Below are 23,852 nucleotides of genomic sequence, written 5' to 3' on the forward strand. Positions count from 1 at the left end.
TTACCCCACTATCTGTCAGTCAAAGGCGGGGGCGTGGCTGAGGGTGGTCTTGCTGCTGCTCCTGGATAATATATTTGAATGAATGAGATTTTGCAAACTCTTTATCCACAGTGGTGTTCTTACGGAATAGTTACATTCATTAAAATAAAAACCTGCAGGAAGTTTCTATTGAAAGTGTCCAATCTTTATCTCAATATTGATTGTTAATTTATAAAGGCTCTGCAGCCAGAGTCAAATCCCTCAGGCTGAAAGTGTTTCGATTGCAATGTAGCTGCAATTAGCGTGCTATTGGAATGGAGCATCCTAAAGTGCTGTACTAAACCAATTCATACGCGTTGTTTTTTTTAAATAATAAACTCTCAATTTGTTATGCCTGTGCAAATTTTATTATTGAAGCTCAGTTTTGCAAACAAAACAGATTCTGAAGAAGCTGAGGCTGAGGGGTGACTTTTTAGAGGTTTATAAAATCATGAGGAGCATGACTAGGGTAAATACACAAGGTCTTTTCCCTGGGAAAAAAATCTAAAGGGCATAGATTTAAGGTGAGAGGGGAAAGATTTAAAAGGGACCTAAGGGGCAACTTTTTCACACAGAGGGCAGTGTATGTATGGAATGAGCTGCCAGAGGAAGTGGTGGAGACTGGTATAATTACAACATTTAAAAGGCATCTGGAATGGTATATGAGCAGGAAGGGTTTCGAGGAATATGGTGGAAGTGAGTACTGCAGATGCTGGAGATTAAAGTCAATATTAGAAAAAGCACAGCAGGTCAGGCAGCATCCGCAGAGCAGGAAAATCAACATTTTGGGCAAAAGCCCTTCATCAGGAATATGGGTCAAATGCTGCCAAATGGAACTGGATTAGTTTAGGATATCTGGACGAGTTGGACCAAAGGTCTGTTTCCATGCTGTACAGCTCTATGATTCTATGACTAAGTCATTTCTGGACTCTAAGCGTTAGCTCTGTTTCTGTCTCCACAGACCTGCTGCATTGATCCAGCGATTTCTGTTTTTGTGTGTTTCAGATCTCAAGCAACAGCAATTCTTTGTTTATTCTGCAAAAAACATGATTGCATAATATGTTGTCTTTTCACTGTCACACAGCAATCAGTGGGGCTCCTCTGTGGTTTGCACATCTGCTGGGATGAGGAATCTGGATTTTATGAATTGTCTTTATTTTTGCAAGGTTTTCTTTCTGTCCTTTAGAACAATGGCTCTTCACTGGACTGCAGTTCAATGGATTTTGCACACTTTGGGTATACAGCATCACCAAGTCTCAGACAAACATTCTGTCTGCAAGTGGACCTCTCCTGTATTCTACTCCACAAAGCTTAAATCTCTCGGGTATAAACAATTCCCCAGTCTTGGACCTCCCGTCATTCATAGGAACATTGAATCAGGAATGGGCCATTCAGACCATAAAGCTTACCCAGCAGTTCGAGATGATGTGGGCGGCACGGTGGCGCAGTGGTTAGCACTGCTGCCTCACAGCGCCAGAGACTCGGGTTCAATTCCCGCCTCAGGTGACTGACTGTGTGGAGTTTGCACGTTCTCCCCGTGTCTGCGTGGGTTTCCTCCGGGTGCTCCGGTTTCCTCCTACAGTCCAAAGATGTGCAGGTCAGGTGAATTGGCCATGCTAAATTGCCCGTAGTGTTAGGTAAGGGGTAAATGTCGGGGTATGGGTGGGTTGCGCTTCGGCGGGTCGGTGTGGACATGTTGGGCCGAAGGGCCTGTTCCACTCTGTAATGTAATCTAATTTAATCTAATCTAATGTCCAATCATCTCCCCAAGCTACATTCCTGCTTTATCTCCATATCTATTAATGTTAGTCATATCCAAAAAAACTACCAATCTCTGTCTTGAAAATGCTCAATGTTTGAGCTTCCACAGCTGTCTTGCCTAGAAAATTCCAAAGATTCACCATTGCCTGAATGAAGAAATCCTTTCTCATCTCAGTCTTAAATAGCCTGCCCCTTATCTTGAGATGATGTCCCTTGGTTCTAGATTCACCAGCCGGAGTGATATCCACTCTTCAAAACCAGAGAACACATGCCCAGGTCCCTCAGTTACTCCACATAACTGGTGAATTTCTGTTGCACTCCTTCTATGGAAAGTACACCTTTCTTTGGCTAAGGAGACCAAAACTGTACACAATATTCCAGGTGAGGTCAGAACAAGGCCCTGTCCAATTCCACTATCATTGCTGTGATACTTACATTAGCTCCCCTAACATAAGGATGAGACTTGGGAACATAATACTGAATAACAATGTTCCCTCACTACTGGGCAGGTCTGAGCACATCAATGCTGCAAGAGGACAGAACTCAGTAAGGTGGAGATGGGAAGCTTTTTACCATTAGGTGACATGCCATGTCGTGAGGATGTCATCATGGGTATGCCCCTTAAGGTACCACATATTTGCAGCAAAATATCTTCACTTCTGTACCCAAATCCCCTTGAAATTAATGCCAACCTATTGTTTGCCTTCTGAATTGTTTGCAGAACCTGTACGCTAGTTTTTAGTGACCCATAGTCTAGGACACCCACATTTTACATTCTCTCACCATTTAAGAAATATTATATCATTTTTTCTACCACACAGCTTCATTAAATTCCATCTATCTTAATTCAAAAGTGTTCACCATCCTGTGCAGGTCCTTTGAAGTCTCCTTGTGTCTGCCTCACAATTTAAATTCCCACCCAACAATTAACAAATTTGGAAATATAATGATTGGTCCCCACATCCAAATCATTGATACCCTGCCACTCTGAGAATGATCTATTTATTCCTACTCTCTGCTGTCTGTCTAACCAATTCTAAAGTCAAACTAGTATGTTTCTCCAATCCCATGCACTTTATTTTATTCACTAACCTCCTGTGTGGAACCTTATCAAAATCCTTGAAAATCCAAATACATGACCTTGATAGGTTGTCCTTTCTCTATGGTACAAGTGAAATCCTCAAAAAACTCTAAGATGGTCAAACATGGTATTTTGTGTATAAACATGCTGACTAAGCCCAATTTCATTTTCTAAATGTTCATTTATCACATCCTTCATAATACATTCTAACATTTTCCCTGTTATGGACGTCAAGCTAAAGGTCTGTAGTCCCCATTTGTTCTCTCTTCTTAAATAGTGGGGTTACAGTTGCAATCAGCAGGAAACTTTCCAGAATCTATAGAATTATGAAACAAAATGCATCCACCACTTCTATTACTACTTCCATCAACACTTTGGAATGCAACTCATCTGGTCCCAAAGATTCATCAACCCTCAATTCAACTCATTTTTCATCCACTACCTCTTGACCAGTACAAACTTTTCTTTAGTCGAGAGTGTGGTGCTGGAAAAGCACAGCAGGTCAGGCAGCATCTGAGGAGCAGGAGAATCGATGTTTCAGGCAAAAGCCCTTCATCAGGAATTGGGAGCAGGAGAATTGACATTTCGGGCAAAAGCCCTTCATCAGGAATCTGGAGTCCATCAGATCTCCAGCATCTGCAGTCCTCACTTTCTCCTGGATTTAGACAATACAACAATAAATAACAGAACAAAATGCTGACAGGATGAGATGACATAGGGGAGGAGGTTCATGTTGAATATAAATACCAGGAATTGGTCTAAATGGACTGCATCTGTGCTGTATAATTCTATACAGTTCAATTAATAGAGATGGTTTAAGATATGGGCCAAATGCTGGCAAATAGGACTAGATTAATTTAGAATATCTGGTCAGCGTCGACTTCTGTGCTGTACATCTCTATGACTCTAGGTTGGGATTAATCCTTTTGGAAATGCATGTGATTAAGGACAACAACATATTTTCTGAAGTTATATATAGGCCAAACTGGATGGAAGATTTCCTTCACTAAAGGGCATGATTGATCCAGATAAATGTTTCTCACTTTGCAGAATGATTCAATTATTGAGAGGAAACAAGTCAAAAATAAGTAGGTTAGGAGAGTGACTAGCAACAAATAGGATTAAAAAGGAGAATAAGTGTTAAAAAAGCTGGAATTAAAAGTTTCTATCTCAATGCATGTCAAATCTCAAAAGAAAATGATTGAAGTGAGTATACAAATTGAGGTAAAAGGATATGATTTAGTTGGCATTACAGAGACCTGGCTACAGGGTGACCAGGACTGACAACTGAATATTCAAGGATCTGCTACATTTAGGAATGGTAGACAGAAAAGACACAGTTACCACACCTGGAATGGTGCATTGTAAAGGCATTTCTTCAACAGACGATCAAGATATAGATACCATGGAGCTTAGAATCAGTAAATGGAAGCAAACATTGGCAAGGTATTTTTAAAATTAATTCATGAAATATGGGGGTCACATGACATTTGTCCTTTCCAAATTGCCCAGATGCTGTTAAGAGTCAACCACATTGCTGTGGATCTCGAGTTATATATAGGCCAAACTGGATGGAAGATTTCCTTCACTAAAGGGCATGATTGAACCAAATGGGTTTTTAATAACAATTAATAGTGGTCACATGATTACCACTAGACTTGCTTTTTATTCCAGATTTTTCCTGAAGTCAAATTTCACCAGTTGCTATGGTGAGATTTGAACCTCTGTCCAGGTCATTTGCCTAGGGTGCTGGGTCACCTAGTCTCTTCATATTACCACTACACCACCCCTCTCCCTTCTTCACAGAACATCAAACTGTTGAGTTCTCACTGGGCATGCTATAAATCAGGGGATTGGCGATGCTGGTCACATGGTTATACAATAATAATGGACAACTTCAAATTGCATATAGTCTGGTTTCACCAAGTCAGTGCTAATGCTTTGGGAAGTGAATTCCTGGAGCATGTATGAGATGGGTTCCTGGAACAGTATGTTGAGAAGCCAATTAAAGATCAAGTTGAATTTGGTGTTTTGTAATGAGAAAGGGCTTATTAAAAACTTTGCAGGAAGGTAGTCTATCGTCATTAGTGACAATAATGTGACAGGATTTTACGTGAAGTTTGAATGTGACATAGTTCAGTCTGAAACTAAGATCTTAATTCTGAGCAAAGAAAACTATGAGGGTCTGAGAGGCAAAGTGGCTAGGTTGAATTGGGAAAATCTTTGAATAATTTTGATGGCAGCCAAACAATGGCTAGTATTTAAAGAAACACCAAATGGTCTGTAACAGATATGCACTCCTCTAAGTCACATACACCCAAAGGGAAATTAACTCAACTATGGTTAACAAAACACATCAAGATGCACTGGACCAAAGGAAGTGGCTTACAGGAATGTCAAAATAGGGTAAACCAAAGGATCAGGAACAATTCATGACTGAGCAAAGGATGACCAAGAAACTGATAAGGAGAATATGAATATATGCTAGTGAGAAACACAAAGGCAAACTGTAAAAGCTTCTATCAATATATTAATGGGAAAACATTAGCAAGGATAAAGTATGGGCTAATTGCAGGCGGGGACTGGAGAATTTATAATGGAGAACAAACAATTACTTTGTGTTTGTCTGCTCAGAAGAAGATGCAGAAAATGTCCCAGAAATTCTATGCGACCAAGGAATCTGTGTGACTGAAAACTTTTTTTAAAAATTAGGTGAAGTGAGGGCTGCAGATGCTGGAGCTTCGAATCAAGAGTGCGGTGCTGGAAAAGCACAGCAGGTCAGGCAGCATCCAAGGAGCAGGAGAATCGACATTTCTGGCTTAAGCCCTTCATTCCTGATGAGGGACTTATGCCCAAAACATCGATACCTGTTCCTTGGACACTTTTTGACTGTAAAAATCCAGGAGCTAATTAGCAGTAATTAATTGCACATGGGGTAAGTGTTCAAAGGGACCATTTTCATGGCTGCAGTGGAATATTGGCTTTTATATAACACAGCACTGACCCAGGTGCTGCGTGGTGCTGGGTAACACTGTGGTTAGCACTGCTGCCTCACAGCACCAGGGACCCAGTGTCACAAAGCCAGTTCCTTTTTTCTAAAAGCTGTCCCTTTTCTCAGGGATACTATGCCCTTGGTTTTTTTCAGAGGGGTTGTAAATCACTCCCGGTGCTGATTAGACTGGTTTGGTACAGAGATTAAAGGGTATTGAGAGGCCTGTTTGTTTATATATTTGGGGTGGCATGGTGATTCAGTGGTTAACACTGCTGCCTTACAATGCCAGACACCTGAGTTCGATTCCAGCCTCGGATGACAGTGTGAAGTTTGCATATTCTTCCCGTGTCTGCGTGGGTTACTTCCCACAGTGACAAAGATGTGCAGGTCAGGTGGATTGGCTATGCTAAATTGCCCATAGTGTTAGGTGCATTAGTCAGAAGGAAATGGGTCTGGGTAGGTTACTCTTCAGAGGGATTGGTGTGGACCTGTTGGGCTGAAGGGCCTGTTTCCACACTGTAGGGAATCTAAAAAGATGAGCCTTCAGGCCAAAGTGGTCACATTTTAGAAGAGACCTGTATAATGAAAGGGGTGCGGTCAGCTCTCTAGCTGAGCAGTTCAGTCCAGAACTAGTTGCAAGTTCAACAGTGAGCTGTGTAGAAATTCTCTCTCTCTTTCTGCTCTCCTAACTTCAACCTGTAAGCATCTGTTCCATTTTTAACTGTGTTTTAAGGGGGGTTTGTTTATTGGGACTGTTGTGTATATTTGGAACAGCATAATTAAGTCTAGTTTGGATAGATAGAACTCTGTAGGGGTTCTTTATCCTGGTCTTTGTTTTCATTGTGAAATTTTGTGAATACATTTCTGTCTGTTTTAAAACCTAGTAGTCAACCTAGCTAGCTTTCTCCAGGTAATTTTCACTGTACACTTACCAAAACAAATTGCAAAGTTATGGTTTGGGTTGCCTGCTCAAGAATGTTTTGAGTGGTCTGGCCTGGTCCATAACAGATTCGGGGCTATTTGCGGGATTTTAAACAGCGAGTGGTTGGTGCTAGTGTCTTTATTTTGGGTGTAGGTTTCGTTGGGTAGACAAAGCTTGGGATAGGAATGGCTCTTTCAGTCGCCAAACGTTGAATGTTGATGTGTTGACTTTGGAAGTTTTGCAAAGGGTGAATAAGACCAAGCTGCAGGAATTAGCATACGAGCTGGAATTGGAACTGCCTGCTTCTGTGAGGAAAGAAGAGATAATTACAGCAGTAGCTCAGCATTTAAACTTGCTGAAGAAACGAATAAAATCTATGGAGGTGGTAAGAATTCGATTGCAAATGAAGCAGCTCGAGTTAAAGGCGAGAGATAAGGAAAGAGCAGCAGAAATGAAATAGTTTGAGTTACAATTAAAAGCAGAAGAGAGGGAACAAGAGAGAAGAGCAGAAGAGAAAGAGAGGGCTTTTGAACTTCAAAAACTGACACTTAAAAAGGAAAGTCAGTTTAAAAGGCTGGAGATAAAGGCTGAGGGGATGCTTAGTGAGAAAGACTGTGAGGAGGAGCAAGCCCCTGGTAGTCAGAAGCCGAGTGAGAAACTGTTTAAGTATGTTCAAGCATTGCTTAAATTTGATGAGTTGGATATGAAAGCCTTTATCATCTCATTTGAAAAGGTGGCTAAACAAATGCAGTGGCCAGTGGCAATGTGGTTTTTGTTGATCCAAACAAAACTTGTAGGTAGGACTAGTGAGGTATTCACATCACTATCAGAGGAGGTATCTGGGGAATATGAGGAGTGAAAAAAGCCATTTTAAGAGCTTGTACCAGAAGCCTATGGACAATGTTTCAGGAATCTAAGGAGGGACCCTGGTTAAACCTATTTGAGTTTGAAAGGATCAAAACAGTAATTTTGATAGATGGATAAGAGCTTTAAAAGTCAAGCAAACCTATGATGTCCTTAGAGAGGTAATTTGTTTGGAGGAATTCAAAAATTCACTGCCTGAAATAGTGCAAACTCATATGGAAGAGCAGAGAGTTAAAACAGCAAGGTTAGCAGCTGAAGGGGCTGACGATTATGAGCTGGTCCATATAACACGGTTTGGCTTCCAGAATCAATTTTAGTCCATGAGGGATAGAAACTGGGTCAAAGAGAGATCCTCACCTGGAAAGGTGGATGTCCTCACGTTCTCCTGGATCATAAGGAGAACTTACCACAGGGTAAAAAAAGAAACCCTTGAGGGGGACAAAGAAGTTAAAAAGCTCTGGTGTTTTAATTGTAATAAAGTGGGTCACACGAAACCAGTGTTGGTGGGCTAAGAGAAAACCAGAAGTAGGAAAACTGGACAAACCTGGGAGTTTTGTTAGACTAGTAACAAAAAGCACAAGTGAAGTTAGACAACTGCCTCGGAATGTATAAGAGGATTAGAGGTTGGTTAAGGAGAAAGTGCCAGATCTGCTTAAAAATATATATATGCAAGAGTAAAGTTTATTCACATAGGTCAGGAGTAGCAGGTAAAGAGCTTATAATATTGAGGGACACAGGATCCTCTCAGTTTGTAATGCTGAAGGATGAGGAGATATGTACTCCTGAGGGACTATTGCCAGAAAAGGTATTCGTAACAGAAATTCATGGTGAGACAAAAAACACTCAATTATGTAAAGTGAGGCTAGAGGAGAGTCCAGAGAAGAGTGGAGAATTTGTGGTAGGAGTATTTTGGACAAACTCTCAGCCCCAGGAATACAATTTGTTCTTGCAAATGATATCGCTGATTCACTGGTAGACGTGCTGCTTACTTTAGTTGAAAAGCCGGTGGAGACACAAGCCACTGAAGACATGAAGGATGTTTATCCAGGAATTTTTACTGATTATGTGATCACAAGATCACAGAGGCACAAGTTGAAGAAGGAGAGATCAAAAGGCACAGAAAAGGAAGCCAACATAGCATTATCGGAGACTTTTTTTGATCAGATAAGTGACACAGAGCAGGAGTAAATAGGTAAACACGCCAATATCTTTAGCCCTATTAAGCTGATTGAATTACAGCAGAAAGATGAGAATTTAAAACAGTTATATCAAAACACATTTACAGAGAAGGAGAATGAATGCATCCCTGTGTGTTATTACTTAACAAATGATGTCTTAATGGAGAAACGGAGACCATCACACATTCAAACAGATGCGAAATAGGCAGAGATTCATCAAATTGTTTTGTCATTAGGGTATAGAAAGGAGGTGCTGCAAGTTGCGCATGAGCTACCACTTGGAGGTCTTTTAGGGAAGAGGAAAACACAGGCTAAAATACAAAGATGTTTTTACTGGCCTGGACTACATAAGGATGGAGTTGAATTTTGCCAGATGTATCATACGTGTCAGCTAATTGGAAAACCACAGGCAGTAATAAACTTGCACCTTTAATACCTATTTCAGCATTTGAGGAACCTTTCACAAGAGTCTTGATTGATTGCATAGGTCCCCTACCTCAAACAAAAAGTGGCAATAAGTATTTATTAACAATGTGTAGACTAGATTTCCAGAGGCAATTCCATGATGCAACATCACAGCTAAAAGGGTTGTAGAAGAATTACTTAATTTTTTTTACTAGATACGGACTATCGATAGAGATCCAGTCAGATCAAGGATCAAACTTCACACCCAAATTATTCAAGAAGATTATGGATAACTTGAGAATAATACAATTCAAATCTACTGTATACCATCCAGATTTGCAGGGAGCGCTAAAGAGATGGCATCAAACACTAAAGACCATGTGAAGGGCTTATGGTCAGGACTATCTGGATGACTGGGATAAGGGAGTTCCATTCGTACTTTGTGCGATCAGAGATGCACCAAATGAATTGATCAAATTCAGTCTATTTGAATTATTTTTTGGCATGAAGTAAGAGGACCGTTAAAATTGATGAAGGAGAAGTTAATAAGTCAGAATTCAGAGACCACCCATTTGGACTATGTGTCAAATTTTAGAGAATGATTAAATAGAGCTGGAGAGTAGGCTAGACAGCATTTAAAAATATCACAGCATACAATGAAACAGGAAGCAGATAAGAAATCACAAATTCGTAATTTTGCAATTGGGGATAAGGTAACAGTAACAGGTAAACCTTTAAAAGCAAGGTTTAATTGACCTTATCAAATCGAAAGGAAATTGAGTGAGGTGGACTACTTGGTAAGGACTCCAGACAAGAAGAAATCTCACAGAGTGTGTCATGTGAATATGCTCAAAAGGTATTTTGATTGGGAAGGAAAGCAAGAGGAGAAGGTGTTAATGATTACAGCACAGAAGGAAGAACCAAGCTCAGAGGATTCTGAATTGGACATTCCTCAAATCAAATTGGACAATGTGGAAGTTGTCAAAAATTGGGATAACTTATTGAGTTACCTTCCACAAGAAAATCAAAATGACATGAAAGAATTATTACTATCACATGGGGAGATATGCGGAAATAAACTGGGAAGTATGAACCTAATTGTGCATGACGTAGGTATAGGAGATGCTGTTCCAATTAAACAACCTCCTTATAGGCATAACCCTGTAAAGTTGGCACAGGTTCAGAAGGAGATAGAGTGCATGCTCCAAGATGGCATAATTGAAGTGAGTTAAAGTGACAGGAGCTCACCTATAGACATAGTGCCAAAGCCAGATGGTACCCAACAGTTATATGTGGACTATCGCAAAGTCAACGCTGTTACAAAGATTTAAGCATATCCAATTCCATGGTTGGAGGACTGTGTTGAAAAAGTGGAATAAGCAACTTACATTTCTAAGTTGGACTTGTGCAGAGGCTACTGGCAAGTATCTCTGTCAGAGAGCAAAGGCAATTTCAGCTTTCGTAAAGCCAAATGGACTATGTCAGTTCAAAGTCATGCCATTTGGTATGAAAAACATTCCAGCCACATTTCAGAGACTGACTAATAAGGTCATTTCTGGATTACCCAACTGTGAGGTACATATTGATGACCTGGTGATTTTTAGTCACACATGGAAGGAACATTTACAGCATTTATCGGACTCTTCGATCAACTTCGGAAGGCAGGCTTGGTGATAAACCTAGCTACAAATGAATTTGCCAAAGCCCAAGTCACCTTCCTGGGCCATGTTATTGGACACGGAAGAATGCCCTCATGGGATGCAAAAATGAAAGTAATTGGGGAATTCCCCGCACCGTCTACAAAAAAAAGCAGTATTACGGTTCCTGGGGTTGAGTGGATTTTACTGAAAGTTTGACTTTAGCAGTGTGGCTGCTCCACTCACCGAATTGTTAAAAAAGGGCAAAAAATTTCAGTGGACAGTGGACTGTCAAAAGACAGTCTAAAAACTATGTTAACCACTTCCCCAGTATTAACCACACCAGATTACACAAAGCCTTTCAAAGTGGCTATCGATATGGGTGTCAGTGCTGTGCTCCTGCAGGAGGATGATGAGAGAATAGGAAGACACCTCAGGCATTTTTCCAGGAAGTTGACATTCATCAACAGAAATATTCAATGGTGGGGAAAGAGACTTTAAGCTTGGTGTTGGCATTACAGCATTTCAGTGTTTATATAATCAGCAATGCATCTGAAAAAATGAGGAAACTAGTTCGAGGGTTGGGACTGAGACAGGGTGGGGGGAGGGGAAATGAGGAAACTCCCCCCACCCTGTCTCAGTCCCAACCCTCGAACTCAGCACCACCTTCCTAACCTGCAATCTTCTTCCTGACCTCTCCGCCCCCACCCCCACTCCGACCTATCACCCTCACCTTATCACCCTCACCTTAACCTCCTTCCAACAGTCGCATTTCCAACGCCCCACCCCCAAGTCCCTCCTCCCTACCTTTTATCTTAGCCTGCTTGGCACACCCTCCTCATTCCTGAAGAAGGGCTCATGCCCGAAACATCGATTCTCCTGTTCCTTGGATGCTGCCTGACTTGCTGCGCTTTTCCAGCAACACATTTTCAGCAATGCATCTGAGACAATCGTAAACACTGATCATAACCCATTGACATTTGTGGAAGAATTTAAGGATGAAAATGCCAGACTGTTTAGATGGAGCTTGTTGTTGCAGCCGTTCACTTTGATAATTGTGCAGGTGACAGGTCGCGGAAACGTGATTGCTGATGCGTTATCGAGACTTGAATGAGGCATTTGGTGGTGGGTGTGGTGCAGTCTGAATTTGCATGTAGCTGTGCATGTTTGCATGTTTATAGTTAGTGTAGTGTATATGTGTGTATAGACTACTAACTGGGTTTTTGAAAGGCTTTAAAAATGAAGCCCTCTTTTGCTATTGATGGTTAATTTTTTTTATGGTGGGAGCTGTCACAAAACTGGGTTTCCTTTTTCTAAAAGCTGTTCCTTTTCTCAAGGATACGATGTCCTTGTTTGTTTGTCAAAGGGGTTATAAACCATTCCTGGTGCTGATTAGACTGGTTTGGTACAGAGATTAAAAGGTATTGAGAAGATTTTTTGTTTATATGTAAACAGATGAGACTTCAGGCCAAAGTGGTCATGTTTTAGAAAAGACCTGTATAATGAAAGGGGAGTGGTCAGCTCTCTAGCTGAGCAGTTCAGTTCAGAACTAGTTGAGAGTTCAACAGTGAGCTGTGAGGAAACTCTCTCGTTCTGTGCTTCTAACTTCAACCTGTAAGCTTGTGTTCCATTTTTAAACTGTGTTTTAAGGGGGGTTAGCTTATTGGGACTGTTGTGTATATTTGGAACAGCATAATTAAGTCTAGTTTGGATAGACTGAGTTCTGTAGGTATTCTTTATTCTGGTATTTGTGTTTCATTGTATAATTTTGTGAATAAATTTATCTGTTTTAAAACCTAGTTGTCAACCTAGCTAGCTTTCTCTGAGTAATTTTCACTGTATACTTACTGAAACAAATTGCAAAGTTATAGTCTGGGTTGCCTGTTTAATAATGTTTTGAGTGGTCTGGCCTAGTCCATAACACCACGTTCAATTCCAATGTGTGGAGTTTGCACATTCTCCCTGTGTGTGTGTGTGAGTTTCCTCCAGGCCCTCTGGTTTCTCCAACAGTCCATGAGGAGCAGGTTAGGGTGGATTGGCCATGCTAAATTATCTATAGTGTGCAAGGATGTGCAGGCTAGGTGGGTTAGTCATGGGAAATGCAGGATCACAGGGATAGGGTATGGGGCTGCGACTAGATGGGATGCTCTTCAAAGGGTTGGTGTGGAATCAATGGGCAAAATGGCTTGTTTCCATACTGCAGGATTTCTATGAAGTGGTCTTCTACATTAAAGCATTACAGATTAGAATGAAGCAAAAAGCTCCTATCTTTCTAAGCCTAATGTATCATTATTTCAACCATCTAGGAACTGAAAGACAGCAACTCATTTTATTTTCCTTTCTGCCTTGTGGCCTTACACAGCTTCCCCTTTATCGATGGAATAATCATCATGGCTTATCTCTGTCAATATTTAAAGTGACTGATAACAGGGATGCACTATCTCCAGAATAAGATAAATTAATAAATAAATGTTGCTGTAGTTACATACTGGTTGCACAGAATCTGAAGTGACACAAAGTGTGTGAAAAATCATTTTTCATTCTTTCATCTGTAGTAATTTGTACAATATCATCTTGAAATTCTACCATCATAATCACCAAATTTACAGAATGTATATTGAAAGAGTTGATGTTTGTTTGGCTCAGTTTGTGACACTCTTACCCCTTTGGTTGATGAAACAGAGTTTGAGCCCCACTTCCCAAACACAATAAGATGCAACACTGAGGGAGGATTGCTCTGTCAGAGGTGTCATGCTTCAGTTGTGCTGATGAGCTTGGGGCACCAATTGCTTGGTTCTGGGTTTGACTAGAGCTTAAAGGACATCAAAAACAACTCAACAGGGCTCTTCAGATAGCATTGTCCAAACTTGTAACAATTTCCATCTGGAAGGACAAGGGGAGCAGATACAGGGGAACACCACCCCCTACAAGTACCCCTCCGAGCCACTCACTGACTTAGAAATATATCACTGTTCCTTCAGTGTGGCTGGCTTCAAATCCTGGAATTCCCTTCCTAAGGGCATTGTGGGTCAATGCTCAGCAGTTCAAGAGGGCACCTCATCCCCATCTTCTCAAGGGGCAACTAGGAACAGACAATAAATGCTGGCCAGCCAGTGACACCCACAGCTTCTGACTGACTTTTCAACTTCATTGCTCAGACCTTTGAGTACAGGAGTTGGGACGTCATGTTGAGGTTTTACAGGACGTTGGTGAGGCCTCTTCTGGAATACTGTATCCAGTTCTGGTCGCCCTGTTACAGGACGGATGTTATTAAGCTGGAGAAGGTTCAGAAAATATTTACCAGGATGTTGCCAGGGATGAAAAGTTTGAGTTGTAAGGAGAGGCTGAATAGACTGGGACTTTTTTCACTGGAGCATAGGAGGTTGAGGGTGACCTTATATAAAATCATGAGGGGCATAGTTTAGGTGAACTTCCAAGCCAGAGGGAGTAAATTAGGGAATGTGCACAATTAGTTGGTTTAATCAGCAAGCATAAAAAGCCATTCATTGCAGGTCTCTGCTTCCTCAGTGTCCTGCAAGTGGCTTGCGGAGGTGCCATGATGGTTGTGAAGACAGATATTGGATGCCAATGCACCATGGACAAGGGGCACATACGTCTAATGCCTGTGGATCATGTCCTGAGATGCTGCTTGCTGCTGAGCAGCATGGAGGCTGGTCACAGCCAATGGTGACCTGAACACGCTAGGCGCTCACTCTGACTTCCATGTTGAGATTTCTCAATACCTAGCCTGTTTGATAAAATAGAAAGCTGAATATAAATGAGATGAGTTGTGGCATTAATAAAGTTTTTAACAAGCAGTAATCCCCCTTAATTGATAACTCTACTCTGCCTTGTGAGAAACTCCCCAAGCCACTCATCAGAAACATGAATTACATGGAATGAGATGTTCATGGTATAGGGAGAGACCTCGCTGGACTTCTCATCCAGTTTTATCACAAATCCTCCATCATCCACATCGCTTAGATCCCTATAAGATTGGTCCCTTATACCTGTCTTATGTATAAGCCATTGGCTAGTGTATGTTGCATGGTCTGATTCATTCTTTGCTCTTCTGATCCAGCACTGAAAACTTTGGTCAAAAGAAGGGACTAACGGGCAACATTTTCACACAAAGGGTGGTGTGATTATGGAATGAGCTGCCAAAGGAAGTGGTGGACACTGGTATAAATACAACATTCAAAAGGCAGCTGAATGAGTGTATGAATAGGAAGGGTTTAGACAGATATGGGCCAAGTGCTACTAAATGGGAATAGATTAATTTAGGATATCTGGTCAGCATGGATGAGTTGGACTGAAGGGTTTGTTTCCATGCTGTACAGGTCTATGTCAAAAGGGGTAATTTTCTGGTCAGCATCACCAGGGGGATTACTCCAGCATCTAGTGTTTCTGCCCAGTCACAATCTATAGCCAACAGCCACTTCTCTGCATGTAACCATTGTCCCAGCAATCACCATTGATTCAGTGATGACCATTGACTCAGTAATTATTGACTCAGTGATGACCATTATCCCATGATGACCATTGACTCAGTGATGACCATTGTCCCAACGATGACCATTGACTCAGCGATGATCATTGTTCCAGTGATGATCATTGACTCAGTGATGACCATTGTCCCAGCGATGACCATTGTCCCAGTGATGACCATTGATTTAGTGATGATGATGATCCCATGATGACCATTGACTCAGTGATGACCATTGTCCCAGCGATGACCATTGTCCCAGCGATGACCATTGATTTAGTGATGATGATGATCCCGTGATGACCATTGACTCAGTGATGACCATTGCGCCGGTGATGACCAGTTATGATAGCCCTCACCTCTGGGTTGTGTCTGACCTTGTTTTTTTGTGGTCACCATTGCAACATTCACAGAGACACTGGAGAGGCTGGAACCACCAGGGATTGTCCCTGTTTAGTGTATAGTAATGAAGCAGGTCTGTCAACAACAGGGCCACAACACAGAGACTGTACACAAAGATCACAGCCATTGATCCGTAATTACTGGGGATGAGGGGAGAAAAGACAAGACACATATCAGCGATTAGTGATTAACAGACAGAGCACCTGTAATAGTGAGTTAGGGAATGTTACCAACACATTTTCAAACACACAGTCAATCAACAATGAAGCAATCTTTCCTATTAGAGCATCTATTTAGTGCAATGTTGGAGATCTTATGTTGCATTGGTAGCCTTCCTATCTCTGAGCCAGAAACTTCAGGTTCAAGTCCCATTCCAAGACTTGGTGGCCAAGAATGTTGTGTTTATGACACAGACAAGGTTGAGGATCAACTTGCAAGTCCTTACAATTCACACTGCAGTTTTGGGAGGTAAAAGTGGGAGAGATTCTTGGTCAGCTGTGTGACGGAAAAATCATTGCAGCCTCCACCAGCACCATCCAGAGTGCAACATGTGAAGGTGTATGTTGCTACAAAGACTCAGGTCTCTTGGGGCAGCCAGTTGGCTGGTACCAGTCAGTTCAGTGTCAACAGCACAGGGCTCATTCCCAGTTCCAGCCTGGGCTGGATATTGGATCTGCCCATGATGGAGGTCATGGCACTCAGCATTGGACCTGCCTTTGTGCAGAGAACTGAAGAAAATCCTGCAATTGCTACTCTTACCCCTGGAAGGTAGAGGGGCTTGCTCTGGTCTGTGCTTTATCCAGTGACCTCAGCTATGGCAATAAAGGCAAGATATTTGAAAGTCTATGCTCCAGGATTACAGATAGATCCTTCCCTCCTCACACTTCCATGCCCAACACACATCTCAAGGTTTACAGGGCAACATACAGAAATGGGGACATTGACTGAATTCCACCATTTGCTGTCTCCGGCTGCCATTCTGAGGGTCACTAAACCCGAAGCATTAACTCTAATTTCTATCCACAGATGTTGTCAGACCCACTGAGCTTTCCCAGCAATCTCTGTTTTTGTGTCAGCAATTGACTGTCCCCACCAAGACAATGATCATCCTCTAGCCCACTATTGTTACACCTCACTTGCCAATCATTAAATTTAAGAAAACCCATTTTCCTTTCAACTGGCTCTGTGGGAGGTCCATTGTCTCCACAATGAGGATACCCCATGTCAAAGCGATCACTAGTTCAACAGCTGTCCTGCTAACCTGCCCTATTCCCCCCTCACCTGCAGAAACACTGGTCCCATTTTCATACGTACACAGATCTCCTGGTCTGAGCTGACGTGTTCATTTTCATTGTACTCTGAAATTCAGTCTCATTGCAGCAATATTTCAAGGTTTGGTTGCTTTGACGGCAACAGTGGGTTTGTCCCTGATCTTCATTAAGCCGCGGACAGTAGAATCCGGAATGGTACCTTTTTGCGGTGTCCAGGTACGGCTCACAGATCCTGTACTTAGAAGCAGAAACTGGAGAACAAGAGGTTATTGTCGAGTCATCATGTTATGGCACCAACAGAGGCACAGTGTAACTGGGATACAGGACAATAACACAACATACTGAGGACTGTGAATATTTTCAGAAAACAGGGCCACCAGATGGCAGATATAGTTTGATAATCCGTAAATAGTCAGGAATAAAACTTTATTTTGTTCTTTTCCTGCTTCTTTGAAAACCTCCCTTCCTTAACACGTTGCCCCAGTTTGTGCACAGTCCTACTCTAGTATTTTACCCAAGCGACTCTTTTCAATGCAATAATATAATCAGCAAGTAGCAACAAATTTCTGACTTGTCAAGGAAATCAGCAATGGCCCTATTTTGTCCTGACTCGTTACCAAACTAACAGTATCAACAAATGGACAGAGGTGAGCAGGACAACAAGTGCCACACATGGCTCAATGGTCATGCTCTTACTTTGAGTCAGGAGGTTAGAGTCTGGATTAACACTCCAAGTGCACTATGAAAGAGTCATCTGTAAGGTGGAGACATTAACTGAAACCCTGATTACATTCTCAGTTAAACAGTAAAAGATCTCATGAGGCTATCTAAACAAAATTAAAGAAGTTCTGACCAGGATCCTGATGCTTAACTGTGTATTAATTATGTTTAATTAAATGCAATTGGTGGTCATTGACTGGTGATTTACCTAGATCCATGTTGACACGGACCGAAACTGTATTTGTTGTGTTAGAAGCTGCATGCTTATAATATGGAACTCTGTAAATATAGATAAAACTGTGTAAAGATTGGTGCAGATCTATCTGCCTTTCTGGATTAAAACATAGGCCTGTACCTCCCCTTAATGAACTTTACTAAAACAGATGATATGGTTGAGAGTTTGTTCTGTGGAAATTAGCTGCTGCACTTCCTCCATTGTCACAGTAACTACACTTCAAAAAGTTCTTATTGTCTGTACAGCACATTGGAACCTGAGGTTGCTGAAGAGTCTATACACATGCAATTTCTTTCTTTACATTAGGGAGGAGCAAATTACGGCCGATGCTGGAATCTGTACTGAAAACAAAAAGTGCTGGAAATCACAGTGGGTCAGGCAACATCCATCAGCTCTGATGATGAGTCACCTAGACTCAAAACGTTAGCTTGCTCTCAGTCTTTTTTCACAGGGCTGGAGAATCAAGGATTAGAGGTCATCAGGTTAAGGATAGAGGGGAAAGAATAAAAGGGAACCTGAGGGGCAACTTTTTTACACAGAGTGTGGTATACATATGGAATGAGCTGCCAGGAGAAGTGGTTGAGGTGGGTGCATTAACAACATTTAAAAGGAATTTGGACAAATACACGGATAGGAAAGGTTTAGAAGAATATGGGCCAAGTGCAGGGAAATGGGATTACCGTGGATGGACATTTTGGTTTGCAAGGACCATTTGGGCCAAAGGGCCTGTCTCTGCTGTAGGATGTGATGACTGTATGACTCTATGACTGTATGACTCTCTCTCCATGGATGCTGCCTGACCCACTATGATCTCCAGCATATTTTGTTTTCAGTTCTTTTTTCACATACCTGTTCCCAGTAATTCACACAGCAGCAGTGAAGTCAGGAGTTGACAGAAGCGTGACATGGCGACATCCAAAGCCTGGATCTCTAATTGTCATCCTAAAGGATCGTGCTGGTGCCTTAAAACAAAGTACATCATTTACTTGAAAAAGTCCGAAAGAACTGCAGATGCTGGAAATCTGAAACAAAAACAGAAATTGTTGGAAAAGCTCAGCAGGTCTGACAACATATATGGAGAGAAATCAAAAGTTAATGTTTCAGGTCCAGTGATCCTTCTTCAGAACCAGTTCTATTCTTCAGTTCTACCGTTATAAAACGTTAACTCTGATTTCTCTCCATAAATGCTGCCAGACTTGCTGAGATTTTCCAGCAACTTCTGCTTTTGTTACACCATTAATTCCTGTCCAAAGCCTCACCTCTTCAGTTTTTGCTTGTACCTGCACGTTGCTGCTATCCCTTACTTGGCCAGACGCTCCCATTGACCAAAGTCATACAGACAAAGAGAAGGAGAGGAGTAAAGAGACACAAAGAGAGAGAGGGATGAAAATAGAATTCTGAGAAAGGTGGGGATGGGGTGTAAAAAAAGGGGAAAGATCAGGAAGGTGGAGGAACACCTGAAGGAGATTGAGGAAGAGAGAAAAAACATTAAAAAGATAATTTTTTCCCTTCCAACCTAGTAAAATAGCCTTTCAATAATCACAGTTTCAGTTCACATGAAAAAAATGGATGTTGGGAGAGAAGGAGAAGGCTAATGTCCAGAGAATGTACTCAAGTAAATAGTATAACTTGGGGAAAATGGGGGTGAAAGGGAATCATGTGTTTTACTATTGATGCAGAGTCTGTAGAGCTTTCTATTACATTCCAGACCAATGATAATTTTAGTTTACATCAGAATTTTCCAAAAATGGGGGTTGGGAACCCAAGTGAGGTTTCAAATTGAAACATTGGTGTCCTGAACTCTGAGGTAGCAATGGGTGCTATGGGGGGCTCTGACCGAGTTATAACTTGTGTGTTTTACTAATCTGGCCCCCTTTTTAAATCAGCCTTTGCCCTCATTGCCTCCTGACCCCACTGCCTCAGTTCTTACTGAGGAGATCACAACAGTTCTCAAGCCTTGATTGTCTGGCCACAGTCATAACAGGTTTGAAAAGCAGTGGTATATCACTTGTTGATCTCTCACGTTATTCCTTATAGTCTGTATTTGTTGAGGTGAGGGACCAATACATCATTAGACAAGGGCATGTAGATATAATTCACTTTAAAGTCTTTTGATAAATCTTTATTTTTAATATTTATGTTAATATAAATTATTGTTTCAACTGTAAATTCTTACTTTTCTAATAGAAACTACTTGTGTAAATATTCTAGATATAGACTCCACTCCTTCCCCTCCTTCTCCCCCCCCCCCCCCCCCCCCCGCCACACACACACACACAAACACATACACACCCCACAACCACCTGGAACTGTAACATCTCCCCTGGGGCCGACTTTTATTCAGTAGGACGTGTTTACATCAGCAATTTCCATTGTTAATGTGAACAGGAACCTGAGAATTACTTCAGAAGGAGTGTTTCTTTTGTAAGTAAACCAAGCAATTTCCATGCCAACTGAACCTGTCACTATTTAAGTTTGAAAGTTCTGACACAAAGCCAAACCCTAAAACCATTTTAAAAATAGACCTCGATTAACGTGATTCAGATTGGGTGAAATTCCCAACGTAACAGAGTTCATTTCAGAATCGGCTGCTGAAAAGATCTCTGGTGCCAAACAGCAGCAATAAGGAAAGTTAATTATGTTTTTAAGAAATATAAATAGAATAACAGAGAGGGGAAAGAAAAGCATTTGTGCATTTGGATTGTATGTAGTTGGGAACTCCAAATGAAAAGATTTAGTTCACTGAAGAATATGAGGGGAAGAAGTTAAAGGAATTAAAATTTAAAATTTAGGACAAAGCCAATTTCAACTGACCAATCACTACAAAAGAATGCGTGCGTGGTGGATGCTATTCGACTTGAGAAACATCACAGCCCCCACCACTTTCCACATCCAAGATTATCTCCCAGCAGAATCCCGGGATCAGGAACGGACATTTTAGACCATAGATATTTTCTGGGCAGCCTTTGGTTCGAATCCTGACAAAGCCTCGCCAGGATTTTGTTTTAAATAGACCTTAGGGTCACGGCGATCCCCGTCACTCCAGTTAAAGGTTTAACATTTTACAATGAACCTGAAAACTTAAATCAAGACGCGGGTTCTTGCCGTGTCATCGAACAGATATGGACAAAATTCACCTAATTCATGTCTAGGGTGATGAAGAAAGACACCCAAGAGGGAGCAGAGGGGGTGAAATGACGTGCTGGCGGGTTCAGCAGAGGTGGAACTTACCTGCAGTTCTGCTCAGCAGCATCCACCTGAGAAAACGCATTTTGGTTTTTATTCGATGGTTTTGTTTGTCTCAGCACTGCTCCACGTAACTGAATATCACCTTTCCATTTTCTCACACTCTGCCTTAACTCTGGAAATGTGCAATTTCTGAATTCTGCAGATGCGCACTGTTTCTGCCCCCTTGGAGCTTGTTTCGATTTGTTGTTCTGGGTTCAGATCACTGATCCAACTGCGTGCACCAAGCAACGAGGCTGGGCAATTTTGTTTTTAATTTATCGTGATGTTCAGTTGAAAGAGCCCTCCGGGAGGGTGCGTTCCTATCACCTTACTCCCTTGTCAGCTATTACACAGCGACGCCTCTCTGCCAGCAATGTCCCAATCCTTTCCATGAACAAATCTACTTTTTGCTGCAAGTCTGGCAACGTCTGTGGAGAGAGATATAGAGTTAACGTTTCAGGTCCAGTGATGCTTCTTCAGAACTGCTGTAGCTAGGTTAAGATTGGTACATAAGACTGGGAGTGGGGATTTGGGCTGAGAGAAGGGAGTAAGTGATAGGTGGAGATACAGCCCAGAGAGAGAGAGGAGACAGCTGTTGGACAAAGGGCGGGTAATGGTGAGCCTGGGAGATAGAAAAGCTGCTAATGGGGACTATCAGTGAGGGAACATGAGTTAGCTGCAATGAAGGCAGCCCGTGTGATGACATGGCCAGGGATGTACGAGTGAGTAAACGTCAGGGTCTGAAATTATTGACTCCAAAGCAGAAATTGCTGGAAAAGATCAGCAGATCTGGCAGCCTCTGTGGAGAGAAATCAAAGTTATTCACAGATGCTGCCAGACCTGAATCTGCTTTGGTTCGGTTTTCGCTGTGGTTTACATCATTTTCGGTTCTTTCTGTGTTTATCTAAAATGATTGAACTCAATATTGAGCCCCGAAGGTTGTAGGAGTCCCCAAGTGGATAATAAAATGCTGTTCTTCCAGATTGCACTGAGCCTCAGTAAGCCCAAGAATGAAACATTGGCCAGGGAATATGTTCATTCCAACCCTGTCTCTTTGATGGGCCCCTTCACACTGGTAAATGCATGGATACATTGCACCCATTCAAGGAGACAGATTTCACGCAATGAAAGAATTGAGACAGCCTCTACCTAAGCCTCACATTTTCTTATCCTTCAGCTACAGTGGGAATTCAACTTCAATAAAAGTCAAATCCACCATTCTGTAGTTCCACTTCTCTCCATCAATTTCACAAGCATCAGTCACTCCCTTCCCTTCCAGCCCAGATGATCCCTTTCTTCAGTCACTCAATATCACACTTTCCAGCAAATGAGAGGTGCCTAAGTGCAAATAAATCAGGAATGGGGACCCTGGGTGATATTTCTGATTCATAACTCAGATGTCTTGTCATTGATCTATCCTGTACCCGCCCAATGGTTTGTTGCTACCTGTGTTTGGATCAGCAAATAGAGAAATCTTGCTAAAACTATACAAGGCAGAAGTTGGACTGTTTTGAAAGGCTTTGGGCCTCTTATCTAGGGAAAGATAGACTGGCATTGGAAGCAGTCCAGAGAAGATTCTGAGGAAGGGTTATTGGACCAGAAACGTTAATTCCGATTTCTCTTCCAGACCTGCTGAGCTTTTCTGCAATTTCTTTTCTTGTTTCTGATTTACAGCAACTGCAGTCATTTGGTTTTTATTCTGACTAAAACGTTGTCTATTTCAGCTTTGTATATACTTAACAACCCAGCCATCAACAGTCCTGTGCTGTAAACAATTCCACAAATTGCCTACCTGCTGAAAGAAAATGTGAAGAGCAGTGATCTCCTGGTTCAATGGCCCTCCCACAATGAGCACCAACAAAAGGCTGCTTGGTTATTCATCACATTGAGTTGTCACCAATGAAGAATGGGTGCTGTTTGTTTTTACAAATAATTACACTTCAGAAAGAAATTCATTATTAAAGAAAATACAATCAGTATTTATATCATGCTTTCCACCAATACCATTCATCTAAAATCACTCCACAGCCAATGGTTGAGTAACTGTGACTTAGAAAACATGGCAATTTGAACACCTTAGATTCCCACAAATAACAAGGAATAATGATGTAGATCCTGGATTATTCCTCTACTCTTCAAAATAGTATGATGGGATCTCTGACATTTACTTGAGGGGACAGAAAAGATCGCTGTTTAATGTCTCTTTCGAAAGACAGACAACATAGCAACACTTCCTCAGTGCAAATGCAGAGTTGAAAATGTGTTGCTGGAAAAGCGCAGCAGGTCAGGCAGCAATCAAGGAACAGGAGAATCGACGTTTCGGGCATAAGCCCTTCTAATGCAAAGTGTCAGGATAGACTGTGATATTCAAGTCTTGGTGTGAAACTTGAATCAAAAGTGCTACCAAGCTGACTCTGATATGATAAAACATGTTGAATTGTTAAACAATGTGGCAGGTCATTGAAATGAAAACCTGACACCTGAAGTCATAGAGTCATAGAGATGTACAGCATGGAAACAGACCCTTTGGTCCAACCCATCCATGCCGACCAGATATCCCAACCCAATCTAATCCCACCTGCCAGCACCCGGCCCATATCCCTCCAAACCCTTCCTATTCATATACCCATCCAAATGCCTCTTAAATGTTGC

The 23,852-nt window shown here is 41.7% G+C and overlaps 1 protein-coding gene across 1 annotated transcript; it reads right to left on the reverse strand.

Annotated features, from left to right (window-relative positions):
• Window positions 1–15,520: 15,520 nt before the first annotated feature.
• On the reverse strand, window positions 15,521–21,374 carry LOC122542658 (protein shisa-like-1). Its single transcript, XM_043680649.1, has 4 exons — window positions 21,204–21,374; window positions 18,822–18,934; window positions 17,061–17,268; window positions 15,521–15,886 (listed from the first exon to the last, which is right to left on the reverse strand). Exons 2-4 carry the CDS (start codon window positions 18,877–18,879, stop codon window positions 15,700–15,702), a joined length of 453 nt encoding a protein of 150 aa, XP_043536584.1. The 5' UTR covers window positions 18,880–18,934; window positions 21,204–21,374; the 3' UTR covers window positions 15,521–15,699.
• Between the last annotated feature and the right edge of the window lie 2,478 nt (window positions 21,375–23,852).

This window comes from Chiloscyllium plagiosum, chromosome 40, assembly GCF_004010195.1.
Source record: "Chiloscyllium plagiosum isolate BGI_BamShark_2017 chromosome 40, ASM401019v2, whole genome shotgun sequence".
Lineage (NCBI taxonomy): Eukaryota > Metazoa > Chordata > Chondrichthyes > Orectolobiformes > Hemiscylliidae > Chiloscyllium > Chiloscyllium plagiosum.